This window comes from Gallus gallus, chromosome 3, assembly GCF_016699485.2.
Source record: "Gallus gallus isolate bGalGal1 chromosome 3, bGalGal1.mat.broiler.GRCg7b, whole genome shotgun sequence".
Classification (NCBI taxonomy): Eukaryota; Metazoa; Chordata; class Aves; order Galliformes; family Phasianidae; genus Gallus; species Gallus gallus.
This window is the reverse complement of record NC_052534.1, coordinates 5,741,057-5,765,086: the sequence shown is the minus strand read 5'-3', so window position 1 is coordinate 5,765,086 and position 24,030 is coordinate 5,741,057. Positions and strand designations below refer to the sequence as shown.

The following is a 24,030-nucleotide window of genomic DNA, read 5'->3' as shown; positions in this document are numbered from 1 at the left end:
GGAAGAAATACTAAATTGGGAACTGGTGCTACTGATCTAGTGTAGCTCTTTTCCTAATAGAAACACTATTGAAAATGTCCCAGCCACCTGGGGAACACTGAGTGCAGCAGTCAAAAGTAGATTTCAAAAGAAATAGATGTCTGATTTCAAGTCTGTGTCTGCCACCTGTGTTCATCTTATTGTAGCCTCTTTTGCTGCTTGCTATGCCTCTGCGGTGGTCTGACCGCTTTGAAATTTCAGTTTCAACTAGAAAGTTGCAATCAAGGGATGCCTAATACTACTGATTGGTTTTTTTTATTTCAGTTTTAAAGCCATTTCTTCCCACTTGAAACCACCTGGACCATCAGAGAAGCACAGCTGGGGGCTGTAGATTCTAAGCTCACCAGCCGCGGATTAAGACAGGATTGAATAGTTTGGTTGATCCCGACTGTGCATTCCAATAGAGGCCCTCTGGTTTCTAGGAATAACCATACTCCCAAGTATTTTACTTCCATCCTTCTCCATACAACCGAGGCCCTGCATGTGTAGATTATCCAGGCCACATTTAGCTTTAATCCATCCCTAGGGCTCGTAGGCTGTTTTCATATGAGAAGAAGTCAGACAGAAAGGGTTGCTTTTGAAATTCTTTCTGTAGCTCAGATGCCACTTGTTCAACAACTCCTCCTGGGCATTTGGTCTGCTTTTCTATTAATTTTCCTGTGGCAGGAAGGAGAGCTAAACTGAAAGCAGAGGAAGCTCCTGATTTAGCCTGTACAAAAGAGACAAGAAGAAATAAACTCTGAAAGCTGTTTCTTCTAAAGAATCAGCGAAGAGCTAACAAGAAGCAATGATAGAATGTGAAGTCCTTGTTGGGCTTGGTTATGGGAGGCTAAAGAAACATTCTCAAATCACGATCTTAGAAGAAAAAAGCAATTTTGTCTGAGACTTTCACAGAAGAACTGTTTCAAATAGTTGTATGGAGATGTGTGTTTGATATGAAATACAAGAAGCATTTCATTATGCTGGTGATTTTGTTGTATTTAAGAGTTTATTACTACACAATTCTGATAGCTGTGAATGCATAGTACTGTAGTGCTCCCAGCTTAATGTCTTAATTGGCTACTGAGCATAGTGTTGATTCATGCAGTCCTACTGTTGTAGAAGTGCCATCAGTATGATGTTCGTTCTTTGTTCTTCACAACTATGGAGACAGTATCTTATGGCTCAATCTGCTGCTGTTGCAGTCTGACCCTCTTCTCAAAGGTGGAAACAGGTTCATTTTTGACACACACCTCTTCAGTTTCATGTATTCTGTACTTCCGTGGCTGGGTTGTGCGGGATGAGGATGCTCTGGCAACCAAGCTGCTGCTTCTGCAGAAGATGTTGCTATTGCATTGCTAGTCCGGAAGTCTGGTTTTAATCCTTGGTAGTTAATGGATACTATTCTGCACAGTCCTACTCTTTTTTCTTCAGTTTCTTTCAGAAGAGAGTGGGACATTTCAGCTGTGGTAGGGTACTAACAGATTTAAAGTAATCTGTGGAAGTAAAGACGATCTTCTAGGTAGATAAACAGAACAGAATTCCAGGGAAGTGTAGCAGTTCATTAGTTCTTTCATCTCTCAAGAAACACAGACAATAAAGTAGTTTTTAAAAGGAATAAATGCATTTGCTAGAAGACTAGTCTTTTTTCCTTTATAATTCCAGGACTCATTCATCATCCAGCTTGAGCAACAAATGAATTAGGAGTCCTGTGGATACAAGTCTAGTTCCCTGCATTCTCTTGATTCATTCCCAGAGTACAATCTGTAGAATGAATTATTCACAGATCCTGTAGACAATATATGATCATGTAATTAAAGACTGTATCCTAATGCATATGGGAGAAGAGAATGAATTAACATCACCCGTTTCTTTCTATTCCAGCCAGGCCCTTTCCCTTTTTCAGATACCAGCACAGAGAATACTGAGGGCAGAGTTGCTGTCTCTTAGCTGGGAGGTACAGTACCTCCTGCTAGGAAGGATCACCAATGGCAAAAAAGAAAAGTCTTGTTCTCTGCTGTTAATGTCACTGTTGAAAGTTGTAGATTTATTTTTCTTTTGAGAATAATATATGCTTAGTGCAGTCACAGTTAGAAGGTTGCAAAGAGGTGAAGCCTGCCCCGCTGCAGACATAGCTTACCTGCAAATACTCCGTGTGCCTCATTTGTTGATAGAAGAATAGTTTTCCCTTAAACTCAAGCTGGTGAGGGCACAAACCAGCCTGTAGCAGATGTTCCAGTGTGGAAAGTGGCAGCTTTGATGGTTGAAGTTTTATAAGCCACTGGAAAACAGGATTTTACCGACGAGCGTCCAGGAAGCTTAAGCAGCCAAGCAGGCATCTATACTTAGAATTAGTCAAATCCTGCAATTCTATTCAGGGATTTTTTTCTCTTATGTCAATAGCAGTTCTGTCTGTGCGAGGTTTAAAGTACTGGGAAGCAGAGATTTCAACCTGTTAAGTTTGTCCTTGTAGTTCCAGGAAGGAAGGCCGAGTTTCCTGGAAAAATTGCTTTGCATCTATCAAGGCTTCTAATGGAAATACTTGCAACACATTTAAACTCAGTGTTGCATTTGGATGCTACTACAATAATAGGGTATCTGTGTATTGATAGAAAGCTGCATTTCCATGGTGAGCACGAGTGGGGGAAAAAAATCAATGAAGAGCAGAAAGGGTATGGTGGCCTTAGGAGACCGATAACTGCTCGTGTTATCAGTCTTATACATCTCTTATTCTTTATGGGAAACTAATGAAGCTATTGCTTTAATTTTAGCCTCCCTATCTTAGCAATTGCTCATTTAAGCAGTTCTGCATCCTGCATCTGCATTTTTAATTGATATTTAGACAGCTCTCGATGCCTGTGTGGGCTGCTACTGGAGCACCTGCGCTTTAACAGTAAGCTGCTTGCGACGGAACTCCAATTTTCTGATCTTGGTTGTTACAGACTCTTCTATAGGTTTTCTTGATTGATGAGGGTGGTGTGGCCTAAAGCTGTAGGAGACAGTCAAAAACTGGATTAGAGAGTTTCCTCTTAGTTGTGGTTTCCTTTGTGGCTTTCAGTATTAGAAGTTTCTTCCTCATTTAAGGCTGAAGTGTCTGAATTGTTCTAATTGTTTGAAACTGAGTCTAGTAGCCAGTGTGATGGTGCTGTATTTTTTGTCATGTTGACTAGAAAGACCATGTTTGGTGAGAATTTGTGCCTTATTTACCATGGGTATGCATGAAGGAACCAATATTACCTTTTGTAATTGATGATTATATCAGTAACTAATCTCTTGCTTTTAAATTAAGGAATATGCCCTTCCTTTCTTCATTGTATTGAAGTAATAGAATAGTGCAAAACATATTTGGACTCCTCCACATCAGTGATACCTCATCAAAGACTGTTGTCCATGTTTCCTCATCTCTTCCCTTAGTCTTCCAAATAGCATCTACTTCTGTGGCAGGGGATTAGTATTTATTTATTTTTATTCCAGAAGCTGAACCTGCATCATGCTGAACATAGTATAAACACAGGAGAGACATTTGATATTATATACAACCCTGTGGAATAATAATAATAATAAAAAGCTTGCTTACCAAACACCTACTGATGAGTCAAACAATTTCAGTGGCACAGTACAAAAAAACCCATCTTTTTTCTAATTATTGTGTAGGATGTCACTTTATTAGGAATGTCAAATCTTTCAGTTGGTCTCTTGAAACAGATTTTTATTTTTTAGCTCATATTGTTTTGCCTTGGCTGAACTTTGTGGCAAGTATTTTGTAGGCAAGCCAGACTGCTGAGCAAGAAGAGTGTCTGTAAACAGTTCCAATCCAAAACTTAAGTTAAATGGTCAGGTCTGCTTCTTCCCCTGTATTTTTAGGAATTACTTCTAGTAATCCCAAACCAGTTTTCAGTGTTTTGAAATCGTTTCTTCTCCCTCCTATTGTTTGCTCCTCTCATCATAGGATCATGGATCAGTAAGGTTAGAAAAGACTGCTAATATCATCTAATCCAACCATCAGCCCATCGCCACAGTGCCCAGTAAACCATGTCACTCAATGTGACACCTGCCCTTTTCTGGAACACCTCTAGGGACAGTGACTCTACCACCACCCTGGGCAGCCATCTCCAATGCCTCACTGTTCTTCTACATCTAGAGTTTTTACTCTTAGGTAAATTCGAAAGACATAATTAAGAGTAACCAGTCTGCAACAAACCACTTAAGAAGTTAATCTATTTTAAAAATACCAACTTCTGTAGAGCTTCCTGTTAAATATTTACATTTAATTTCTCGAGAAATCTAGTTTGCAGCATCTGGGCAAACTGTTGCTGAAGGATTTATTCTGATTCTTTTTTTTCATTCCAACTTTGCTTTTTCTGTCAGCACATTTCTGTTAAAAAGTCTATCCGCGTGAGCAGATCTTCAAATTGTTAGTTGTTAAAGTCTGTACAGTTATTTTGTTCTGCTAAGTTAGCGTTAGGCAAAGAAGGATGCCCACACAGCTCAAGAAGATGTCATCTTGGAAACAGCAGTGATTGGTCTTTGCTGTTTTTCAGTTGGATGTTGGGATGTTTGTTTTGAAGATGAATGGAAGAATTTCCGGTTAAGGGTAACAATTCAAACTTTCATATCTTAGCCATGATTGGAAGCTTGATTGCTCTAAGGAGTAAGTTAAGCTGTCCTGAAGCTTAAAAAAAAAAAAAAGAGGATATCTAATTGTGGATTATGTTTTGCATGAAGGGATGGCATGTCCTTAGTTGCTTTTTTTTTTTCAGTGGCATCCACCTGTCACTTGTGCTTCTGCAGCTGCTGTGGTGACAGCTCTTTAATGGGAACTCAGAAAACCAGGGTTTGGAATACTGATATGGCAATTCCTCTGCAATGTTAATTAATTTACTGACTATGTGCTGCAGGGATGCTGTGAATTTGGGGGAAAAAAATAAAGTATGCTTAGGCAGAGTGATTGTTGTATAACTAAGAATTAACTGTACTGAGAAGAGTAAGAAAGAAGAGAGTATGGTTCCAGTTTTCTGGTGTTCCTTTGTTAGTGTGCTCCTATAGGAAAAACACACATCCATATGCCTTTTTGTTTACATAAACGTACTTAATATTGGCTTTTTTCATTGCCAAATGCAACTGATAATGTGGTAAATATAATGTTACACTTTGGGACAGCTGAAATGTGTATGTTTAATCTGCAGTCACCTCTCCCCACCCTTTACCTCTATTTACACAGTCTTTCCATTATCTCATCAGAAGTTTCCCAGTACTTCTTTCTCTGGTTTCAGTCAGTGGAGACACGGTTCCCTAATCCAACTGTTTGTGTTAATGAAGCATTCAGATGAATATTTCAAACACCACTTTTTATATAAATGGTTAATCAGTCAAGGAGGTCTGATTTAATTTCTGAAAATATTAAAGTCTTAGTGCCTGGGCTATCTCAACAGTTTAGGCTTATGCAGTAGACTTACCCTCCATTCCTTGTGGCTACTGATATTTACTTGCCAGTCATTAAAGTTACTGAAAAGTGCTACACTGTATTCTCTACCAGTGCATAATCTTTTTGGAGCTCATTTACGTAATAGCATGAATTACCTCCCAGTAGGTGTATGATTTCTGAGGCACAGTTGACATCTGCCAGAAGTCACTGAGAATTCGTGTGAGAAGCAAAGCTGCCACAGTATGCAGCATTTGTGCACTGATGTTTGGAAATCTCAGTACAGTTATAAAAGTAACAGAAAGCTCTGCCACTGTAGAAGGAAGACTAACTTTATTTATTACAGTATGTGAACGTAGCTAATGCCGTGCCTCCTTTGGTGACCGTGACTTTCTTTTTTATTACTTCATGTTATCTGGCCAAAAGTAGGCCCAGGGAGGTTTTCCTGAGAGTTCAAGGAAGATGACAGCAATGAAGATCCTTATACTGTATTTGAAACATTTGGTGTCCTCTCATGCTGTTCCCTTAAAAGCAGTTACATGACTATATTAGGCTATTGCAAACTGGAGTAAGTAATTCATATAAGTTTGGTTGTTAAAATCTTGAAACAAACTGCAGTTTCTTTAACTGTAGTTAATGGGCATAGGCATTTCCTGTGGCTCCTCTCTTCTGGCATTCAGCAGTTGTGTGATCAAGTCAATTGGCGGTATGCTATATATATATGAATACAGTTTATGTATATTTATATGTTCGTATACAGATCTTAGTATGCTTTCAGTGATAGATTGTGTATCCTCATTTAGGTAGGGTTTATTTCACTGGAATATGAATGAAGGAAAGATAAGTATAGTTGCTAAGAGAAGTTTATTGCTCCCAAATGACTTCACTAGATTTTCAGAAGAAGAGTATCAACAATCATAGTCATTTTATGACACGTAAATAATTATTAATGACATTTGTCAGCTTAAAGTACCAATTATTTTATGCTTAAGCTACACAAAATAAAATTGATAATTTTTAAAGGGCACTTCACTCTCTTTCTGTAGCATCCTCAAACATTTGACTTTAGATCAAAGGGAATATATCTTTTGCAATTTTTGACCTTTTAATAGTCCTTTGATTTGCATTAAAAACTGCACATAAAGCGACAACTTGCATTTGCTGTCACCGACCTAGTAAGAACCAGCATATTATTTCTGGGGAAAAAAGTAAGGTGATAATACCTTCATCAACCACTAGAAAAGTCATTATAAATTCTGTTCTCAAAATGAAACGAAGGAAAAGTCTGTTAAAGTGCTACCTATTGGAGCTAAACATTCAGAGCTAAATCAAATGTTGAATCCAGAGCTGCTGCTCTGACCTACATTCATTATGCCGAAGTAAATTGTGAAGGGACTCCAATCCTTGACTAGTGTTACTTCCTAAATGGGTTACATTGACAAGGTTAGTGAGGAGACTAATTTCAAGAAATGTCTTTTTTTTTATGAAAACATCTTTAAAACTGATTACTTAGTCTTCCAAGCATAGAACAAGCAGAACTGTAAATGTATTATTTCTAAAATAACATTTTAAAGAATTGTTCCCTTTCTAGTTAATACTTACAAAGTTGTCTGTGGTCCTGCAGTGAATTCCAGAGCTCGTTGTTAGTGCTTTGCCCACTTGGTTTGTGCTGAAGTCTGTCTGTGTTCTGGTCCATCAGTGACCCGTGCCAGAAACAGCTGTAGTTTACTGATGTCAGTAAAGCCACCTGACCCTGGGACCCCTATTTAACTAGCATGGTGATTAGAGCCTAAATAAAAAGTAGTTGTAGGGAGGATGTGAGGAAATATTAGGAGGGAGGGAAGCTGCTAGTAGGAGCTCGTTGGGCCTGACCATCTTTAATCTTTTCCTTAGGTGCATTAAGTGGTGAAGTTTACTGATAATATAGTGGAGAGACATCATTTTTCAAGCAGAGCATCTCACAGAGGACAGGATGACTTAGAATTAGAATAATAGAAAGGAGATTGATGGCAGATAGTTTGAAGTGCAAAAGCTCAGGGACTAATATGAATTTAAAGCCCCATGGAATGGGGAGGAGGATGGTTGAGACTTCACTGTCATAAGGTAGTATGGCAGCATGGAAGACAGATGAGGGTCATGTAGATGTCTTGTGTAGTGAGAGGAAAATAGGGATGTCTGACACAAGCAAAACTATAAATACATTGGGAACACTGTATGTAAGTCATCTCTCAGACCTGGGGATGTGAGGGTTGAGAGCAGCCCTGTGGGAAGGGATGTGGGGGTTCTGTTTGACAACAAGTTGAACCTAAGCCAGCAGCGTGCCCTGGAACCAGAAGGGGCAACCAGGCCCTGTGTGCTAGTGGGTGAGGGGAGCGGCTGAGGGCCCTCTGGGTTTGCTCAGCGCAGAGCAGAGGAGCTGAGGGGAGGCCTGATGGCAGCTGCAGCTCTCACAGGGAGCAGAGGGCAGCGCAGAGCTCTGATGTCTGTGACAGCGACGGGGGCCGAGGGAACAGCATGGAGCTGTGTCAGGGTGGAAAGGTGGGGCTGAGGGAAAGGCTGTGCCCCAGAGGGCGGTGGGCATGGCACAGGCTGCCCAGGGCTGTGGGCACGGCCCCGATGCCAGAGCTCAGGGAGCGCTGGGACACCGCTCTCACACACTGGGGCTGGGGGTGCTGTGTGGGGCCGGGGGTTGGGCTCAGTGATCCTTGTGGGGCCCTTGCAACTCTGGATAGTCTGTGATCTAGGCCAAGGAGGGATGAGTCCAGATGAGAGCTGCAGAAAGAGAAAGCGTTACACACTGTGGTGTGGCCATGCTAGTTAGATGAAAGCTGATGCTCAGGATCAACCTGTTAAAATGGCAGTGGGGAGAGGGGATACAAACGCTGACAGTAATTATGTCAATAAATACATACACAAGAAGCAAAATAACTATTTCAGCTGAATGCCAATAGTGATTCAAACTTCAGGAGTATGAACTGACTATTAGTAAGTTCAGGCCAAATATGTGAAAACAATTTCAGTTATGCAGTGGATGAGAGCCTGAGTTGGAATCCATCAAATGATTTATTAAGCTATTTGGGAACTGCACTGGCAACACAGGAGGTCACATTTGTTTCTTCCTTTCTCAAATAGGAGGAACACCACTAGCATCTAAAGCAGAAGCAAAATTCCTGAAAGTCCAGAATTAAAGGGATTTTCTTGTTTGTACAGATAACTGGCAATTTCACTAATTTTTTTTGTATGCTCATCTCGTAATATTGACTGCAACTTTAATAGTCGGCCCTGCATTCTTTATAATAATTAGCATGCAAAGCAGTTGAAAATTCAGAGTAGTCCATCTGTTTATGTGGCACTTTTCTTTCAGAAGAATGAAATCTGCAATCATTAAGACAATTTCTGTAAATAGAAGCACCAGTCTATTTGCAGTGTATTCCTCTTAAATACTGCAGTTTTAAATCCTTAATTAAAAACCTCTCTGAACTCTAGGTATGTAGATTGGAATAGTGAAAATAATCTTTGAATGGAAATTAAGTTCAGAAGTTCGTGTTTGGAAGGGAAATGAAATGTGTAGATGGACCTAGGCCATGCTCCACAGCTGCCTTACACTGGGGTGGTGATCTTGTTGCTTACTTGAGTTTACAGGTCTGGCTTTTATCAGAGCTTTGATGCAGACTGACTTGGGAAGGGGTTGGTGCTTTGTAAGTGTTACATTGCTCACCTGAGAGCACACAATGGAAGTGCTCACTGGGTTTTGCATGAGGCACTGAGGTTTGCATGCAAGGTAAATTCATTAGATGTTTTCATGAAAGATAGTTACCGTCTACCAATACCTTATGGAATTAATGTATTTGCAAAAAAACTTCTCAAAGCTTGCAGAAGGTAATTGCATGCTGGAGGATGGTTTGTCTTCTCTAAGTAGGTAAAAGTATTCCTTTGTATAAAAAGAAAACTGAGGATGGAGGGCATACATAATAGAAGAGCAGTCTGTTTTCACTTTCATTGGAAGGACTCATATTTCACAAGAGTATTTGATTAACACAGCTAAACACGTCAGTGTACTGCTACATGCAGGTTGGTGTAGGAATAAGAAAAGCATCACACATCCCAGTGTCAAATCTGGAAGATTTTGTAATTTGAAAGATAAATTAGACTTCTGTGGAACACATAGATCATATGATAATAAGATACTGTTCGGTTGATTTCAGTTCTTGATTATTTGATAATTTAGTTAGGATGTCAAAGCAATATATATTAATGTAGAAAATTGGAGAATAATTTGGTTTGTGTACTGCAATTGCGTGATGGAAGCTCGAGTAATTTATTCAGCAAAACAGTTCCTGGGGTTTATTCTCTAAAACCTCAGTGATCTATAATTTAGCTTGTTCAGCTTTATGATAGGGTGGCAACCTGCAGCTCAGTGCTGGAAGGTTTGCAGGTTAACGAAGTTTACATGAAAAACTTGTGCTAGTAAGTCAGAATTTAGTGAGAGGCTTAACACAGGTTGTTACTATCTAATGCAAGTTAATGTTCCTGTTTTCTTTCTGTTAATAAGACATGAAGAGTACAGTGGCTTTGAAATGTAAAACTATGAGTATAGATAGAGCTAGTATTGCAGTTGCACTCTGTGTAAAAGCTCAGAAAGCTTTGTGTTACTAAAAGGGGTAAATATATGTAGATGAAAAAGCATCATCTATGCAGTCATTAAAGTAGAACTTGAAAAATTAAGAAGAAAAAGAAAGGTCTATGTAAAGAAAGTCATCCAAAATGTTAAGAATTATAGGAGAGTGCACAGATTGCAAAGGCAGGGAGGCAGCCAGGGAAGGAGGCATTTCTCTTCCGTCAGAGGTGCTGCTGTCATGTTTGCTATTTCACTGCAGCTATCTCGTGAAAGGTAATTCTTCAAAAGCAGAAGATCCTACATAATGAATCATTATGTGATTTTCTTATCACACATTTGAGGTTCAAGGAGTAAGATCTTAATCCATCAGCACATAGGAGGAAAAAACATTTATTGCATTAAAGCAGCAAATGTAAAGTGTTTTTTTTTTTTTTAATGTTGATTTTTATGCATAATAGTCAAATAATTCATTGCTCCAAGAATTTTTAGAGGCAAAAATCAGTGGGATACATAAGAGACTTAGATTTTTTTGTTGTTGTTGGTAACACATGTTTTTAAGTGTATTTACTGGTGAAATACTTTATAAAAAGGCTAGTAAACCTGGTTTCAAATCAGACTCCCAAATATTCTCATCTATTGTGCAGCTGTTAAAGATTATATTGGGTCAGATTAAATAGGCTCGTAGATGAAAGAATTTAGGCAACAGTGCCCACTATTGCAATAAAAAAGAGGGCAAGCAAGTAATCCTTCCACTAGAAATTTTTCCTTATTTTTTGTGCCTGCAGTTTTTGGGATTAGGGAACCAGAGGTGATAGATACCCTTGCATAGTCATTCCCTGCTTTCCTTTTCTTGCAGTTTGTCTAGTTTTTCTTGCACCTACATAAGTTGTATCAGCAGTATCCTTCAGTTTAGCAAGGGATTGCTTTTCCTTTCCTATCTGCTGCTGAATGTTTGTTTTTTCTGCTCCCTAATGTTAGTAATAGCCAGTGGGCATTGACCATTGGGGAGATCTACTGTTTGTGTTTTGTACAATTCCATCAGGGTGCCTCTTCTGCAGTTATGCATCATTTCCTATTTCTTGAAAGGTTAGTTCTGGAAATGCAAGCAGTGTAGACCTCATACAGGACACATGCATAAGTTAGCTTTGACTGTTGTATGCATATTCTTTTTGTTGTAACTTTACTTCTTACATTTGTCAGAAATGTCTGCTGTGGAACTGTAATTGTAAGTCCCCTAACCTTTCACCTCTCTGGGATGGAGGTGATAAAAATTGCTGAAGAGCTAGTGAAATCCTAGGTTTGTTACCCACCTTGATTAGTGGACGACCAGCTGATCCGTGCTTCTTACGGCCTCCATTTGCATAGCCTCTTTAATGTGGTGTATCTGCTGGATTTTGAAATAAACGTTTTCAGGAGCCTCTGAATTCTGAGTGATTTGGAGTATCTTTTTCTGTAGGTATGAAGCATTTCTTTCTGCTGATTTAAAGGGAATGCAAAACACTGGGAATACTTATCTGGAGGGAAACAAAAATTAAGAACTTCCTTTATGTACAGTGTACGTATCTATATTTTATAGGGAGCTTTATGTTACTGCTTTGCCACTGAAGATCTTCAGACATTTTTGTGAACCTAGGACATAATAGCACATTTGCAATGACATCGAATGCACCCAAAGTACCTGTTAGCATAAGTATTTGCTGTAATATGTAATCAGGTTAAATATTAATGCAAAGAGTTTTGCCATTGCACAGTTTTACCCATAACTTCTTTAATCTGGTATTATGCCTCTTTGCATAATTTAAATATAGACATCTGGACAATTTACTTAGCTAGCATAATGTTATGCTTTACTGAAAGCTTCTGCACAGTGTTTTCTCAGAACTGTGTGCCAGCAGTTAACCATTCTATATTTAAATGAAAGAATTGAGATTTTGGCGATGGAAAGTATAAAAGAAATTAGACTTCACCAAGGAATTCTGTTCATTAAAAGGGCACTATGCTAATTCTGTATGCTTTTTAATATTTTTGTGTGCCTTTGTCTGTATTATTTATCTTTATTAAATGCACTGAAAGAAATGCTATGCATCATAGAAGTTCTTTAACATGGGCAACTGTACAAAGATTGCTCTAAAAGTAATGCCCCCTATTTATTTTGATGGAAATAATGCCCCATCCCTGGAGGCATTCAAGGCCAGGCTGGATGTGGCTCTGGGCAGCCTGGTCTGGTGGTTGGTGACCCTGCACATAGCAGGGGGTTGAAACTCGATGAGCATTGTGGTCCTTTTCAACCCAGGGCATTCTATGATTCTATGAAACCACAACTGATACAAGGAGCACAATAATACTGATAGAGCAAATTCTCAGCTATGCAACACTATTTTTCAACTCACAGGCCCATACAGGTACTTTACACAAACATTGTGTTTCTAAACTGCCAGCCTGGAGATTCCTTAATGTAGTTAACACAGCAAACGTGGTGCAGCAGAGTAGAAGTGATTCCATGACAGCTCTTGTACGTGCCCAAGAAGTGCTCATGAGTTTACCTCATCAGGGTGTTTCTGGCAGCAGAATTCCAGGAGACCATCATTTATGCAAACAATTTAATCCTCTTATCTTTGCTGTGATTCAAGAAGGTGTTTCCTTATATACTGACTCAGAATTATTTTATGACTGAATTTCAACAAAATGAGTCTGTTTAATCTAGAGGTTCCGAAGGAAGAAAACTTTTTTTCTCTGTGCAGTGCAGGCATTTATATTCACTGGAGTACTCCTTTGTGTGTAATACTTGATTTGCTTTATTTTCCACAGTTTATGAGTGCATCTTAAATACAGAGGAAGTACATGTGCACTTTTTTTGTTCAAGGATAATTCAAGATAAGATGCATGCAGTGCATGCAAGTTTTTTAAATTCTGCCTTGAGGCTTTCATTCATTTTCTGCATTAGTATTTTTTTAATGGGGACGACGACCTTTCCTGCTCTTGGCATTCTGACTTACGGATTCACTGCTTTCGAAAATGGTGTTGAGCAAATGAAAGTGGATCAAGTTGCGGAACATACCTACTAATTTCTCTGCCTTAAAATAGCTTACAGACCTTCAAGTTATTTCCAAAGAGATCCGTCCATCCTTCCTCCGTCCTTTAGAAGTTTTCTTCCTATGCCATCAAGGTGATAGAGGGGCGATCTGGCTGCTTCTTTCTTGGCCATTTTCTTATCTTTCTTTCAATTTGGGAGAACAGAGTAACACACATCGTTGAAAGTGTTTGTGGCTTTTGGTTTAGGGCAAAAGCGCACAGTTCAAAGTTTTCTTCTGAATTTGGAATTAGATTTTCAGCCTAAACTTTTAGATTAAAAGTTTAGCAGTAACCCCAGTTAAGTGTCAGGATTTTTAGTAAAAAAAACCCTAATAATAGAATAGTAGATTGGCTTGGGTTGGAAGGGACATTTGAGTCCCCCATCCCCAACCCCTGCCATGGGCTGGCTGCCCCCCACCAGCTCAGGCTGCCCAGGGCCCATCCAACCTGGCTGTGGGCACCTCCAGGGATGGGGTACCCACAGCTCTCTGGGCAGCAGTGCCAGGGCCTCACCACCCTGGGAGTGAAGCATTTTTTCCTAACATCTAATTGATATCTTAATCTCACTACTTAATCTCATTACAGTCTGTTGCATTTATTTTAATACTTCCCTTAAAAGAGTTTGTTCTAGTTGTGAATAGTACTTCTATACAACGTAAGGTTTTAGAAACTCAATTTGTGTTCTTAAATTTTAGATATGAGAAAATAACTCATCCATTTTAAATCACAATTATATGCACTGTTTTTTTTTTTGTTTTTTTTTTTTAGTATCCAGTAAATGTGTTAAATATGAAGGACTGAAAATTGAAGCTTTTTTTTACTTTCATCTTAATTATTTGTGGCAGATTTTTCTCTCCCAGCAAGCATTTCATTATCTCTTGGGATGCCTTTTTTTTCCTCAGTAACGGATGTTAGCAAATGCCTTGTTTATGCTGGAAAAAATGTTCTGCTCTTAATGTTTCACCAGTTCCATTGGGCCAGAGGTGCCAGCAGTTGTGTGAACAGCCACCTATATTCACTGTTTTAAGTCTTCAGTCTTGTCGTATAGGAAGGTCATAAATTATGTGTAACAGTAGGTGCCACTCAATAAATATTTAATATGAGATAGATATTTTGACTGAAATTACTTTTTCACTTGAACGGTGATTTAAACTGTATTTTTTGGTTTTATGAGGTGACACTTTTATAATATCAAGGAATAGCTGGATGCAGTTTGAATGTCAGAGAGCTGCAGGGCAACATTAATCACAGGTTTTTTTTCCCTTCTTTCTGAAGGCTGGAGAACTTTTTAGTGCACCCGTGACCAGTCTGGGATTTCCTGGTTTTGTTCTGGAATCTTTTTTGTGTTGTCACCATCTCATTTTGCCCATTTTTGCACAGTCACTGGAGAACATTTTAGGCAGTGTTGATACTGATGATGTTTTTATACTGTGCAGGAAAAAAAAATGTAGTAGTAGATCTTTTCTCTTAGATTTGTCAAGTTGCTGTACATAGGGAAATACACACAGCATTTGTAAGAGAAAGCAGATAGATTGCTGTAATGTCTTGGTTGGCTCTGAAGAGTGAAGATAACTTGGAGAAGTATTCACGCTGTTGTCAGAAAACTTGTTTTCTGTATTTGCTGGCACCAGGAGAAAAGTGTGTGCTTCGTAATACACAGAAGCTGATGCTGCCTCTCCTTCCCAAGTTGTCACTCTTCCTTGGCTTATAATGGCTTAGTTCTTTAGGTAGAAAAACGGGTTCATTTTGAGAAGCAGTGTATGCGTGTTCACAGTCTGCTGCTGTTACCTTCCAGGTCTAGGAAGCCGATAGGATTTGAGTTCAATTTGCAAAGTAAACTTTACAAATACTAAAACCTATTTCAATGCTATAGTTAATCTCTTACATATTGTGTATGCCCATAGAACTAGTCACATAATATTTTCGGTACCCACCAGCCAACTGGTGTCCAGGCAGACCCTGAACAAGAGCAGCCCTGGCAAACTCCATCCCCACTCCTCCCTTCGGTTTTTATTGCTGAGCAGGACGTGGTGTGGAAGATCCCTTTGGTCAGTTTGTCCTAGTTGCATTCTATCCCAGGCTCTCATCCATCCTCAACAAGCCTCAGATCAGCAGCGCTGTGGGTTCATGGCTGCAGTTGGCCTTCTGGTGGAAGGTGGCTGTCCCATGAGGCTGGGGCATGGTGGGCTGAGGAAAGGCACCCTACCCTGGCCAGGAGCAAAAGGGCTGCAGCTGCAGCTATGGCCACAGGGACCTGCTGCCTCCTACCCAGCCCCTCCTGCTCTGTGAGGACAGTGGCAAAGTGCTGAGGGCGTGCAGAAGCCTTTGCTCTCCAAAAGCCAGTGGGTGGCTCTGCTGCTGGCTGGCTGTTTTCATATAGCCTGAATGGTGCCAGGCCTTGCTGTGGGAAGGCTCAAATGGGCAGCACCTTTACAACTCTGCGTGGGCTTGGGGCTTCTGAAGCAAGTCATTATAAAGCCTGGATGGAAATTCTCCTTAGAGTAAGAAAACTCCCTCTGCACTGCCGAGAGTGTCGTGGTTGAATGGCTTGCTGGCAAAATGTGAACTCTGTTTCCAATGCCTCCTGTGTGCCACTGAGCCTTGGATACTTCAGGGTTTAGGTCCTGGATAACTCTGCATGGGGATTTGAACAAAGCTGGAGGCACAGAAATCATTGCCTAGAGATCTTATGAGGGTGCTGGAGAGAAGGATTTGGAAGGATTTCTGCCCTGCAGGAAAGACCCTGGGGGTCTTGGTCCATGGCCAGCTGAACACAAGCCAGCAGTGTGCCCAGGTGGCCAAAAAGGCCAACAGCATCCTGGCTTGTGTCAGCACTAGTGCAGCCAGCCAGCAGGAGCAGGAGGTGATTATCCCTCTGTACTTAGTGCTGGCATTCATTTTTGGTCCCCTCGCTGTAAGAAGGCTATTGAGTTGCCTGAATGCCTTTAGAGCAACGAAGCTCATGAAGGGACTAGAAAAGACGACTTACAAGAACTGGCTGAGGGAACTGGAATTGTTCTGTCTGGAGAAGAGGAATCTCAGGGGAGGCTTCATTACTCTCTACAACTGCCTGAAAGGCATCAGGAAGGTGACTGTCAGTCTCCTTTCTCAGGTGACAAGTGATAGGCATATGTAAACTGCCTTAAGTTGTGTCAAGATCTTAGGAAGAATTTTTTCATATAGAGGTTGATCAAGCATTGGAAATAGCTGCCTTGGGAATTGGAGTCAGCATCCATGGAAGTGTTTGGTACATGTGGAAGTGGAACTTAGGGACGTGGTTTTTTGGTAGCCTTGGTAGTGTTAGGTGGTTGGATTTAATAAACTTTAAGGTCTTTTCTAACCCAAATGATTCTGTGTTTCTTCCAATGTTAAAGCCTTCCACTTACACTCCTGCTGAATGATACTTTCTCCCACAGATGCTGCAGAGTGTGGCCCAAAGGAAATTCAAAGAATTAAAATTACGTGCTGCAAATATTTCCTGCATTTCTTTGCTATGCCAGTGCTTCCTTTACATTGGTTGATATTCTAACTGCTTAAGTTTACTGAGTTTTCGGGTGTCCGAGTTTTTGACTGCATAAGATTCACTTTATTTAAAGGACTGCCAAGAAGTTTTCTGTTTTCTGTTTTTTAGCCATACTGAATTCTGTGTAGTTTTAAATTCCTCTTACAATTGTGTATGGCGATACAGAGCTTGCTTTTATACAAAATAGCTTTGTTATTCTCTTGATTGATCTCCCTTATCTGGTATAATTCAGCTGTTTGTCTGGCCTCTTTCAAATAACACCTTCATAGATTTCCTGAATGGTAAGCTTGGAACACTCACTGGAAATATAAAAGTTGCATTTAAAATGGTAGGGGGAAAAAAACCCTGCCAATTTTTTGTGGTATCACAGAGAATGAGTTACTTTCAACATAGTTTAAAAAGAGAATGAAGAGTATTTCCTGCATATCTTAATAATATACTTTTGTCCTTTACAGGAACAAACCTTGGCTCTGAGGAAAGAAGGGATAGGTGTTGTGTTAGATTCTGAACTGCCTCATTTAATTGGCATTGATGACGATCTTCTTAGTACTGGCATCATCTTGTATCACTTGAAGGTAAATACATATCTTTGCTTCTGTAACCTTTGTATGTTATGTGATTTTTCAGTAGACAAATTGTAGTATTAATTTGCTGTCTAAATACAGTGCTCATAGAAGTACTCATTACATGTCTCCACTATGGTAGGAAAATCTCCTTACATTTCTCTCTTATAGTTTAGGTCTATCCTGAGGATTAACTGGTTAGCAGATATAGGTATTTACTATATCTACCTGTGTGTAGTTTTTTTTTCCCATTAATTTCATTGTGAAGCTTGACTTGAAATCCAGATCTAGGTTGTCTCAAAACCAAAATGATGGTCCTTTGCATGATAGTAGAATTTGCTAATATATCGTCTAATAACGACTGTGAAAGTGTTTCTTAAAATACAAGGGAAAGAATGTAGTATGTTGAAACACATACTGGGCCATAATACTCTGAGAAAGATAAATCATTTCTTTGTATGAGAGAAAGGGAGATTTCAACTGGAAATGTGTACTTTTCTCTCTTAATTAGGAGGGCCAAACATATGTCGGCAGAGAAGATGCTATGACGGAACAGGATATCGGTATGGAATTTTGCATTGTTTTTTTCCATTCTTTCTAACATCCCAGTCTGTTAAACAGAGCTTTATAATTTTCCTTTTTTTCAGTTAGTTGTTCATATGCTCTTGCATTTTGTAATTTGTAGGAAATTTTTAAGGCTGCATTACGTGGGATATGCTTCAAGGAGCATGACTTACAAAATAGCTTGTGGGGATCCAAACCTATTCATATTCACATACTTGTTTCTTCTTTCTTTCTTTCTATTCTTGAAATAGCCTTCTGTAAAAATGTTATCCTTTTTCATGCAGCACCTGTCACAACTGCTGCACAATCATTCTCTTAACCTTTGTACAATGAGAATATTTTTATATTGTTATACCTAAAGCAATCTCAGGTCTTTAGATTTGGGTGGAAGAAAATTCTGAAAGTTAAGTGAAAAGTAGGTAGGCTACTTGTACTATATTTCTTATTTTTTTAAAAGACAGCTAATTGCCATTGCTGGACTGCCCTGTCGTATATGTTGCTTAGAGGCAGTTTCATGAAACAAGCTGCATACTTAAGTTCTCAAATGAAAAGCTGAGAAGTCAGATAATGTAGTTTTATATATGTCCTGTGGTTAAAAGATTCATGGATTAAAATTTATATATAGATACCACAAAACACACGTTGCTTTGTGATGTTAAGCAATATGGGTGGAGATAATCACACATAATGCACAGAAAGTAGCATAACTGATTGATAAGTGCCTGAACATATGGAATATATAACCTTATTTCAGCCTTTTAGTCTAGAGTTGCATGTTACCATAGAATCATAGAGTGACTTAGGTTGGAAGGGATCTTAAAGTTCATTCTGTTCCAACCTGTTGCTGTGGGCTGGCTGCCCCCCACCAGCTCAGGCTGCCCAGTGCCCATCCAACCCGGCCTTGGGCACCTCTGGGGATGGAGCACCCACAGCTCTCTGGGCAGTCTGTTCAAGTGCCTCGCAACTCTCTGATTTTAAATTTCTTCCTAACATCTAACCTCAGTCTCCCCTCTTTTAGTTTAAAGCCATTCCCCCTTGTCCTGTCACTATCAGCCCAAGTGAAAATTCAGTCCCCCTTCTGCTTGTAAGCTCCCTTTAAGTACTGGAAGGCCATGGTGAGGTCTTCCCAGAGCCTTCTCTTCTCCAAGCTAGACAAGCCCACGTCTCTCAACCTTTCTTCATAGGAGAGGTGCCCCAGCTCTCTGAGCATCTTCGTGGTCCTCCTCTGGACTCACTCCAGCAGCTCCACATCCTTCTTGTGCTGGGGGCCCCAGGTTTGGACACAGTGCTGCAGATGGGACCTCACAAGGGAAGGGCAGAGTAGATGGGGACAGTCCTCTCCCTGCTGCCACCCCCCTGTTGGTGCAGCCCAGGATACTGTTGGCATTCTGGGCTGCAAGAGCACACTGCCGGTTCACGTACAGCTTTCCATCCGTCAGGACTCCCAGGTGCTTCTCTACAGGGCTGCTCTCAATGAGTTAATCTCTCAGTGAAATTAGGCAAAAACATCTCTCTCTACAAATACATGAACTTTCCTTTCCTGTTTTCTTTATCAGAAAAAAAATAAGCACTTATTAATCTGGTACCAAAACATATGAGAAAAGACCAGTATGTAAAATAAATCAGAAAAAAAGCAATTCTACTGCAGTAAAACAAAACAAAAAAATGGGGTCAGTGTTTAAGGAATGTGGGAAGTGATGAAGGAAAGAGCAAATATTGCCCAGAAAAAAATGTGAAACAACATTTGGAAATATGAAACTCAGTATGTCCTTAATGAATCAATATCAGCATGCAAATCTTATTAGTTGTTAAAAGACTAATTATTTTATTTTCGTATGTTTAGTTCTTCATGGTCTGGATTTGGAAAGCGAGCACTGCATCTTTGAAAATCTTAATGGTACTGTGAATCTAATACCACTGAATGGAGCGCAGTGTTCTGTGAATGGAATTCAGATCACTGAGGCCACGCATCTGAACCAAGGTATTATCCAGCACTGTGTAGTTTTTGATAGTTGGCAAGACCACTGAAAAATCTATGTGTATATAGAGGGATTACAGTTTAATTCATTTAATTTTAATTCAATTTCTTCTCATCTGTAGCTCAAGGTGATCAGGAGAGCCATGGAATTCTTGTTCTGTTACAGAACTGCTACGTGGTGTAAAGAGAACTCTTTACTAATTTAAGCCACTTCTTGATCTTCAGTGTGAACTGATACTTACCGTTTGATTTCATTCAAAGCTTATGTGTAAAGTGAACTCCATGGCACATTGCTTAGATCGCTGTGATATTAAGAGAAAGAAAATTGGTTTCCACATGACTAAAATGACATTAGAGATGTATTTTTCCAGCTCCTCAGAGGTCTAGGCCAGCCCCACTTAACACACTGTTGCCACATCCTCTTGCACAGCCGGAGGTTCAGCTGGAGTATCTGTTAACTGCAGCTGAAGGGAAACAAACAGGGGGAGAGTAACCCTTACAGATGACATTCAGGGAATTATAAGTTTAATATTAAAGCTTTAAAATCTGGAAATGAAAAAAGCTCCTGGGACAACTGGGACCAAAGATGTATTTTGTTAGCATGGAAAGAAATGACATCAAGTAAGCTGAGGAGCACTGCAGCAGAGGTTCTGATGTTTTATTTTCCAGGAGAAGCAAGAATACCTTCTGATGTAGCTAAGATCTGCAGACCCACTGAGCAATGAGGTTTTGTTGCAGCCCAGCTGCTGAAAAGCAGTGCCATTTTACATTCCCAGGAATTAGCTTTTGGAATAAACTTATGCTAACAAATGAGGAACACAGTGGACAGAATAGCACCGAGTGAGAGAAGTCCTGCATCTTTTTGAACTCAAGTGCTTCAAAATTCTGCTTACAGAAAGCAAGGAGTTTTGGTGTGAGGAGGGGATGTTGTTGATTCTGTGAAGTGTCTGTTCATGCAGAATGAGAGTTCTGCAGTCAGAAAGAAAGCCTGACCCCTTTTGTCTTGAAATTGAGTAAATGCTATTGACATCTTGTTAGAAACATTGACAAGAAACACTCAGCATGAATTGCAGTTGCAATGCCTCATCTTTTCTTTAGCCTACTGCCTTTCAAAGGCAGTACAGGTTTGGCTGGCCTCAGAAGAAAGTTGGAGTTTGGATGCTGTTTCCCTCTTCTAGGTGATGTATCGACTTGAAGTTTGGACTGTAAAGGGTGGAAGCGTGGTTTGTTGTTGTTGTTGTTTTGCCTTCTGACTTTCTGTCTAAACAAATTTGCAACTCAGAAAAAGGGGGCAGAAAAAAGGGTTGCTTTGAATTACTGAATTGTGCAAAACAGCTGCCTGGGCTGACCTGTGGACCATGTAACCAGATTGAGTTTGAAGGAAGGGTTACAGCTATGACATCGGGCTAGCAAAGCTGATAAATCAACTGATTTAACAACTTGTGCACAGTACGTGTATCCTAGCCGTGTTAGCATTTAGTCTCACAGCACGAACTGCCAGCCTCTTTAAGTATCTGATTTGGGTATTGCTGATTATCTGCTGATATATTTAAGTGTTTCCGTTTATGATAATCTAAAAATTCAACACATTTTCAAATGAACAGTTATTAATAATAATAAAAAAGAGGCATAGTAATTAATTACCACTTCCTTCTTCAGATTAATTCCTGCATTTGTGAATTCTAGCTAATGTGGCCTCTGTGTAAATGCAACTCATTACACTATTTTTACCTTATTAAGAGCATCTGGTAGAATTTCTAAAAGTAATTGAACAAATATTCACTGGAGTTTGTCCTTTACCTTAAATTTGTCCTCAATTTAAACTGTTTTCCATTTTTTAAACTAAGCCACCAACTGTTCTGTAGTTAACATAATCTCTCAATATTTGATTCTTTTCATACTTTGTTAATAGAAGTAGTTTTAAAAACAAAACAAAAGTAATTTAGAAATGAGGAAGATCTTAATTATAGATACTTCTGTGCAGTTCCAAACTATAGCTATGTGTAGATGAGACACACATGATGGTATTTGAATATACATTCTTCATATTTATTTCCTATTTATTTCCTCTCTGGTCATTTTTGCGTTGGAGTCCACCCAGTAAGTTACCAGGTCAAAGGTCCGTAAATGATAGGCTGGTTCTGCATGGTTCTTGTTGCTGTTCTTCTTACTGTCAGTGTATTTTGAAACCTTTTGTTCTTTGCCATTTAACTTTCAAGGAGAATAAGAATTGTTGCTAAGAGTAAACAAATAAAAAGCACACTGCATAGCAAATCCAGTTATGTTTCCATGACGACATTAACACCATGCATTTGCATTCTGATGGGGAACTGCATTGTATAATAACAGATAATCTAACCTGATGCTTAGGAATTATTTGACAGTGTGACTTTGATCAAAACTTTTCTTTCTTTAATAGGTTTTCATGTTGCATATCTCAGTTCTGTCAAATGGAAGTTAAGACTGTAGTTATTCCTTATTAGTAGAATAATTAAAAAATAACAAGCATGTAAAGGTCCCATAATGCAAAAAGTGGCATGATGATATAATAATGCCTATGGCATCCAAGGATAAAAAGGAAAAATGTAATAGGACAAGTGGGGGAATTGTATTTCCCCTTGTAATCTGCTCTTTCACCATCCTGGTGTACTAAATTGAGCAAAGTGGTCTAGTGACTGGCAACCCTGCTCATTGCACAAGTGGATGGAACTACAGGATCTTTAAGGTCCCTTCTCACCCAAAGCATTCTGTGACTTTAAGTCACAGTATATAAGTGTATAAGGTGACATGCACACATCTCCTTCCCCCTTATTCAGACTGAAGCCAGATCCTCCGCTGCTAGGATCATGATTTGGAGAAGGACTGGAAGAGAAACACAGTCGTTGTTCGTATGATCTGCCATCTGGTTTTGAATGTCGTGCTGTTTTTAAGCTTTTCTCCTATTTTTTTTTTTTTTTAGATGCGTGAAGTTAGGAACATGAATCTATATCTATATTCATTTATTTAAGTACCTACCTTCTATCTAGTAGTGTGGTCAAAAATATTTACAATTATATTAATCTTCATCTGAAAGCAACCGTAATAATTTTACAGAAATCCTCACTGTGTCCTCTGCTAAAGTCTTCAAAACAGCCTTCCCAGCAGACAGCAAGAATGGGATAGAGAGGTGTTTGTCTCTTTTGCCAGCGTGTGAAGACTAGCAACTCTTACACCCCTTCCACTATAGTATCATGACTACCAGGGACCCCTTTTAATATTACATTAAACAATAAATGTGCCTGGCACACTTCATGAAGGAAAGGTCAACTGGTTGTGTCATGTAAATCACAAAGGTGGTATCAAAATGCCTTTGAGATACAGTCTGCATATAGATCAGGGAAACGTTACTCTTCTTAAGATTCATTGAGGTAAACTGTTTGGTCCAAGATTTGATCTGTTGTGCAGGCAGCAAGAAGTGATACTGTGATTGTAGTGCCTCTTGTCATTGATTTATCAAGACCAAATGACCTTAGTGGGGTCGATGTTCCTAACTGAGCTAATTTTAGGAGGACCGCTCTGTATTAAGGACAGCATTTCATTCTCACATGATAACAATTTGTATGAAGAGGTTGTAAGTGCATTTTTTTTCGGGTTGTAAGTGTAATAAAATCCTTTTTCTTCTAAAAGTAACTCACAGACTGACAGATAAATGCTTGATTTTGTTGTGGTTAACTTGGAAGGCTTGTTATGAGGGTAGTGAAGCATCACAGACAATGTGCTTTTTAGTAGGAAAGTAATAATCTAGGCATCACCGTCCTTATAATGTTATAAGAATTGCTCAGAATCACATTATATGTGGATCTGTACCATAACTGATTAAATGTCATAACGGAGAGGAAGTGAGCAATTTGAATTATTCAAGGTTCTTCCCTGAGAAAACAACTATTGAGTATAAAGGACTAATAATCTTGTTCTGAGTGATGACAAACTTCAGTATTCTTTTACATAAAGAAGGAAAAGGTTAATGGGACTACAAAGGAAGGAAAAGTAGAGCTTTCAGTTTAGGTGGAATTAAATTTTACTTTGATCAGTAGTGGATGAATGATGATTAGTTTGTTCTTAGTCATATTTATGGATGCTCCCGTTGTGTTTGGTACCTGCTGGTAGCCTCCGAAATAGTACTATTGTAGAGTCTATAGGTCAAATTGGGTCAGTTGCTATGAGTGCTTCCTCTTCCTATCCTTAATCTAAACAGCATGAGTATAGTTGACCTTAGTGTGCGTGAACATGTGT

General features: G+C 39.4%; 1 protein-coding gene across 16 annotated transcripts in view; it reads left to right on the top strand.

Annotated features, from left to right (window-relative positions):
- KIF16B (kinesin family member 16B) overlaps positions 1–24,030 on the top strand; it is a 134,675-nt gene that overhangs the window by 40,996 nt on the left and 69,649 nt on the right. For all 16 annotated transcript variants that reach the window (XM_040697799.2, XM_419330.7, XM_040697800.2 and 13 more), the window contains 3 exons: positions 17,109–17,228; positions 17,728–17,779; positions 19,624–19,761. In XM_040697799.2, the coding sequence (XP_040553733.1) occupies positions 17,109–17,228; positions 17,728–17,779; positions 19,624–19,761 (310 nt within the window). The remainder of the gene's footprint in view (positions 1–17,108; positions 17,229–17,727; positions 17,780–19,623; positions 19,762–24,030) is intronic.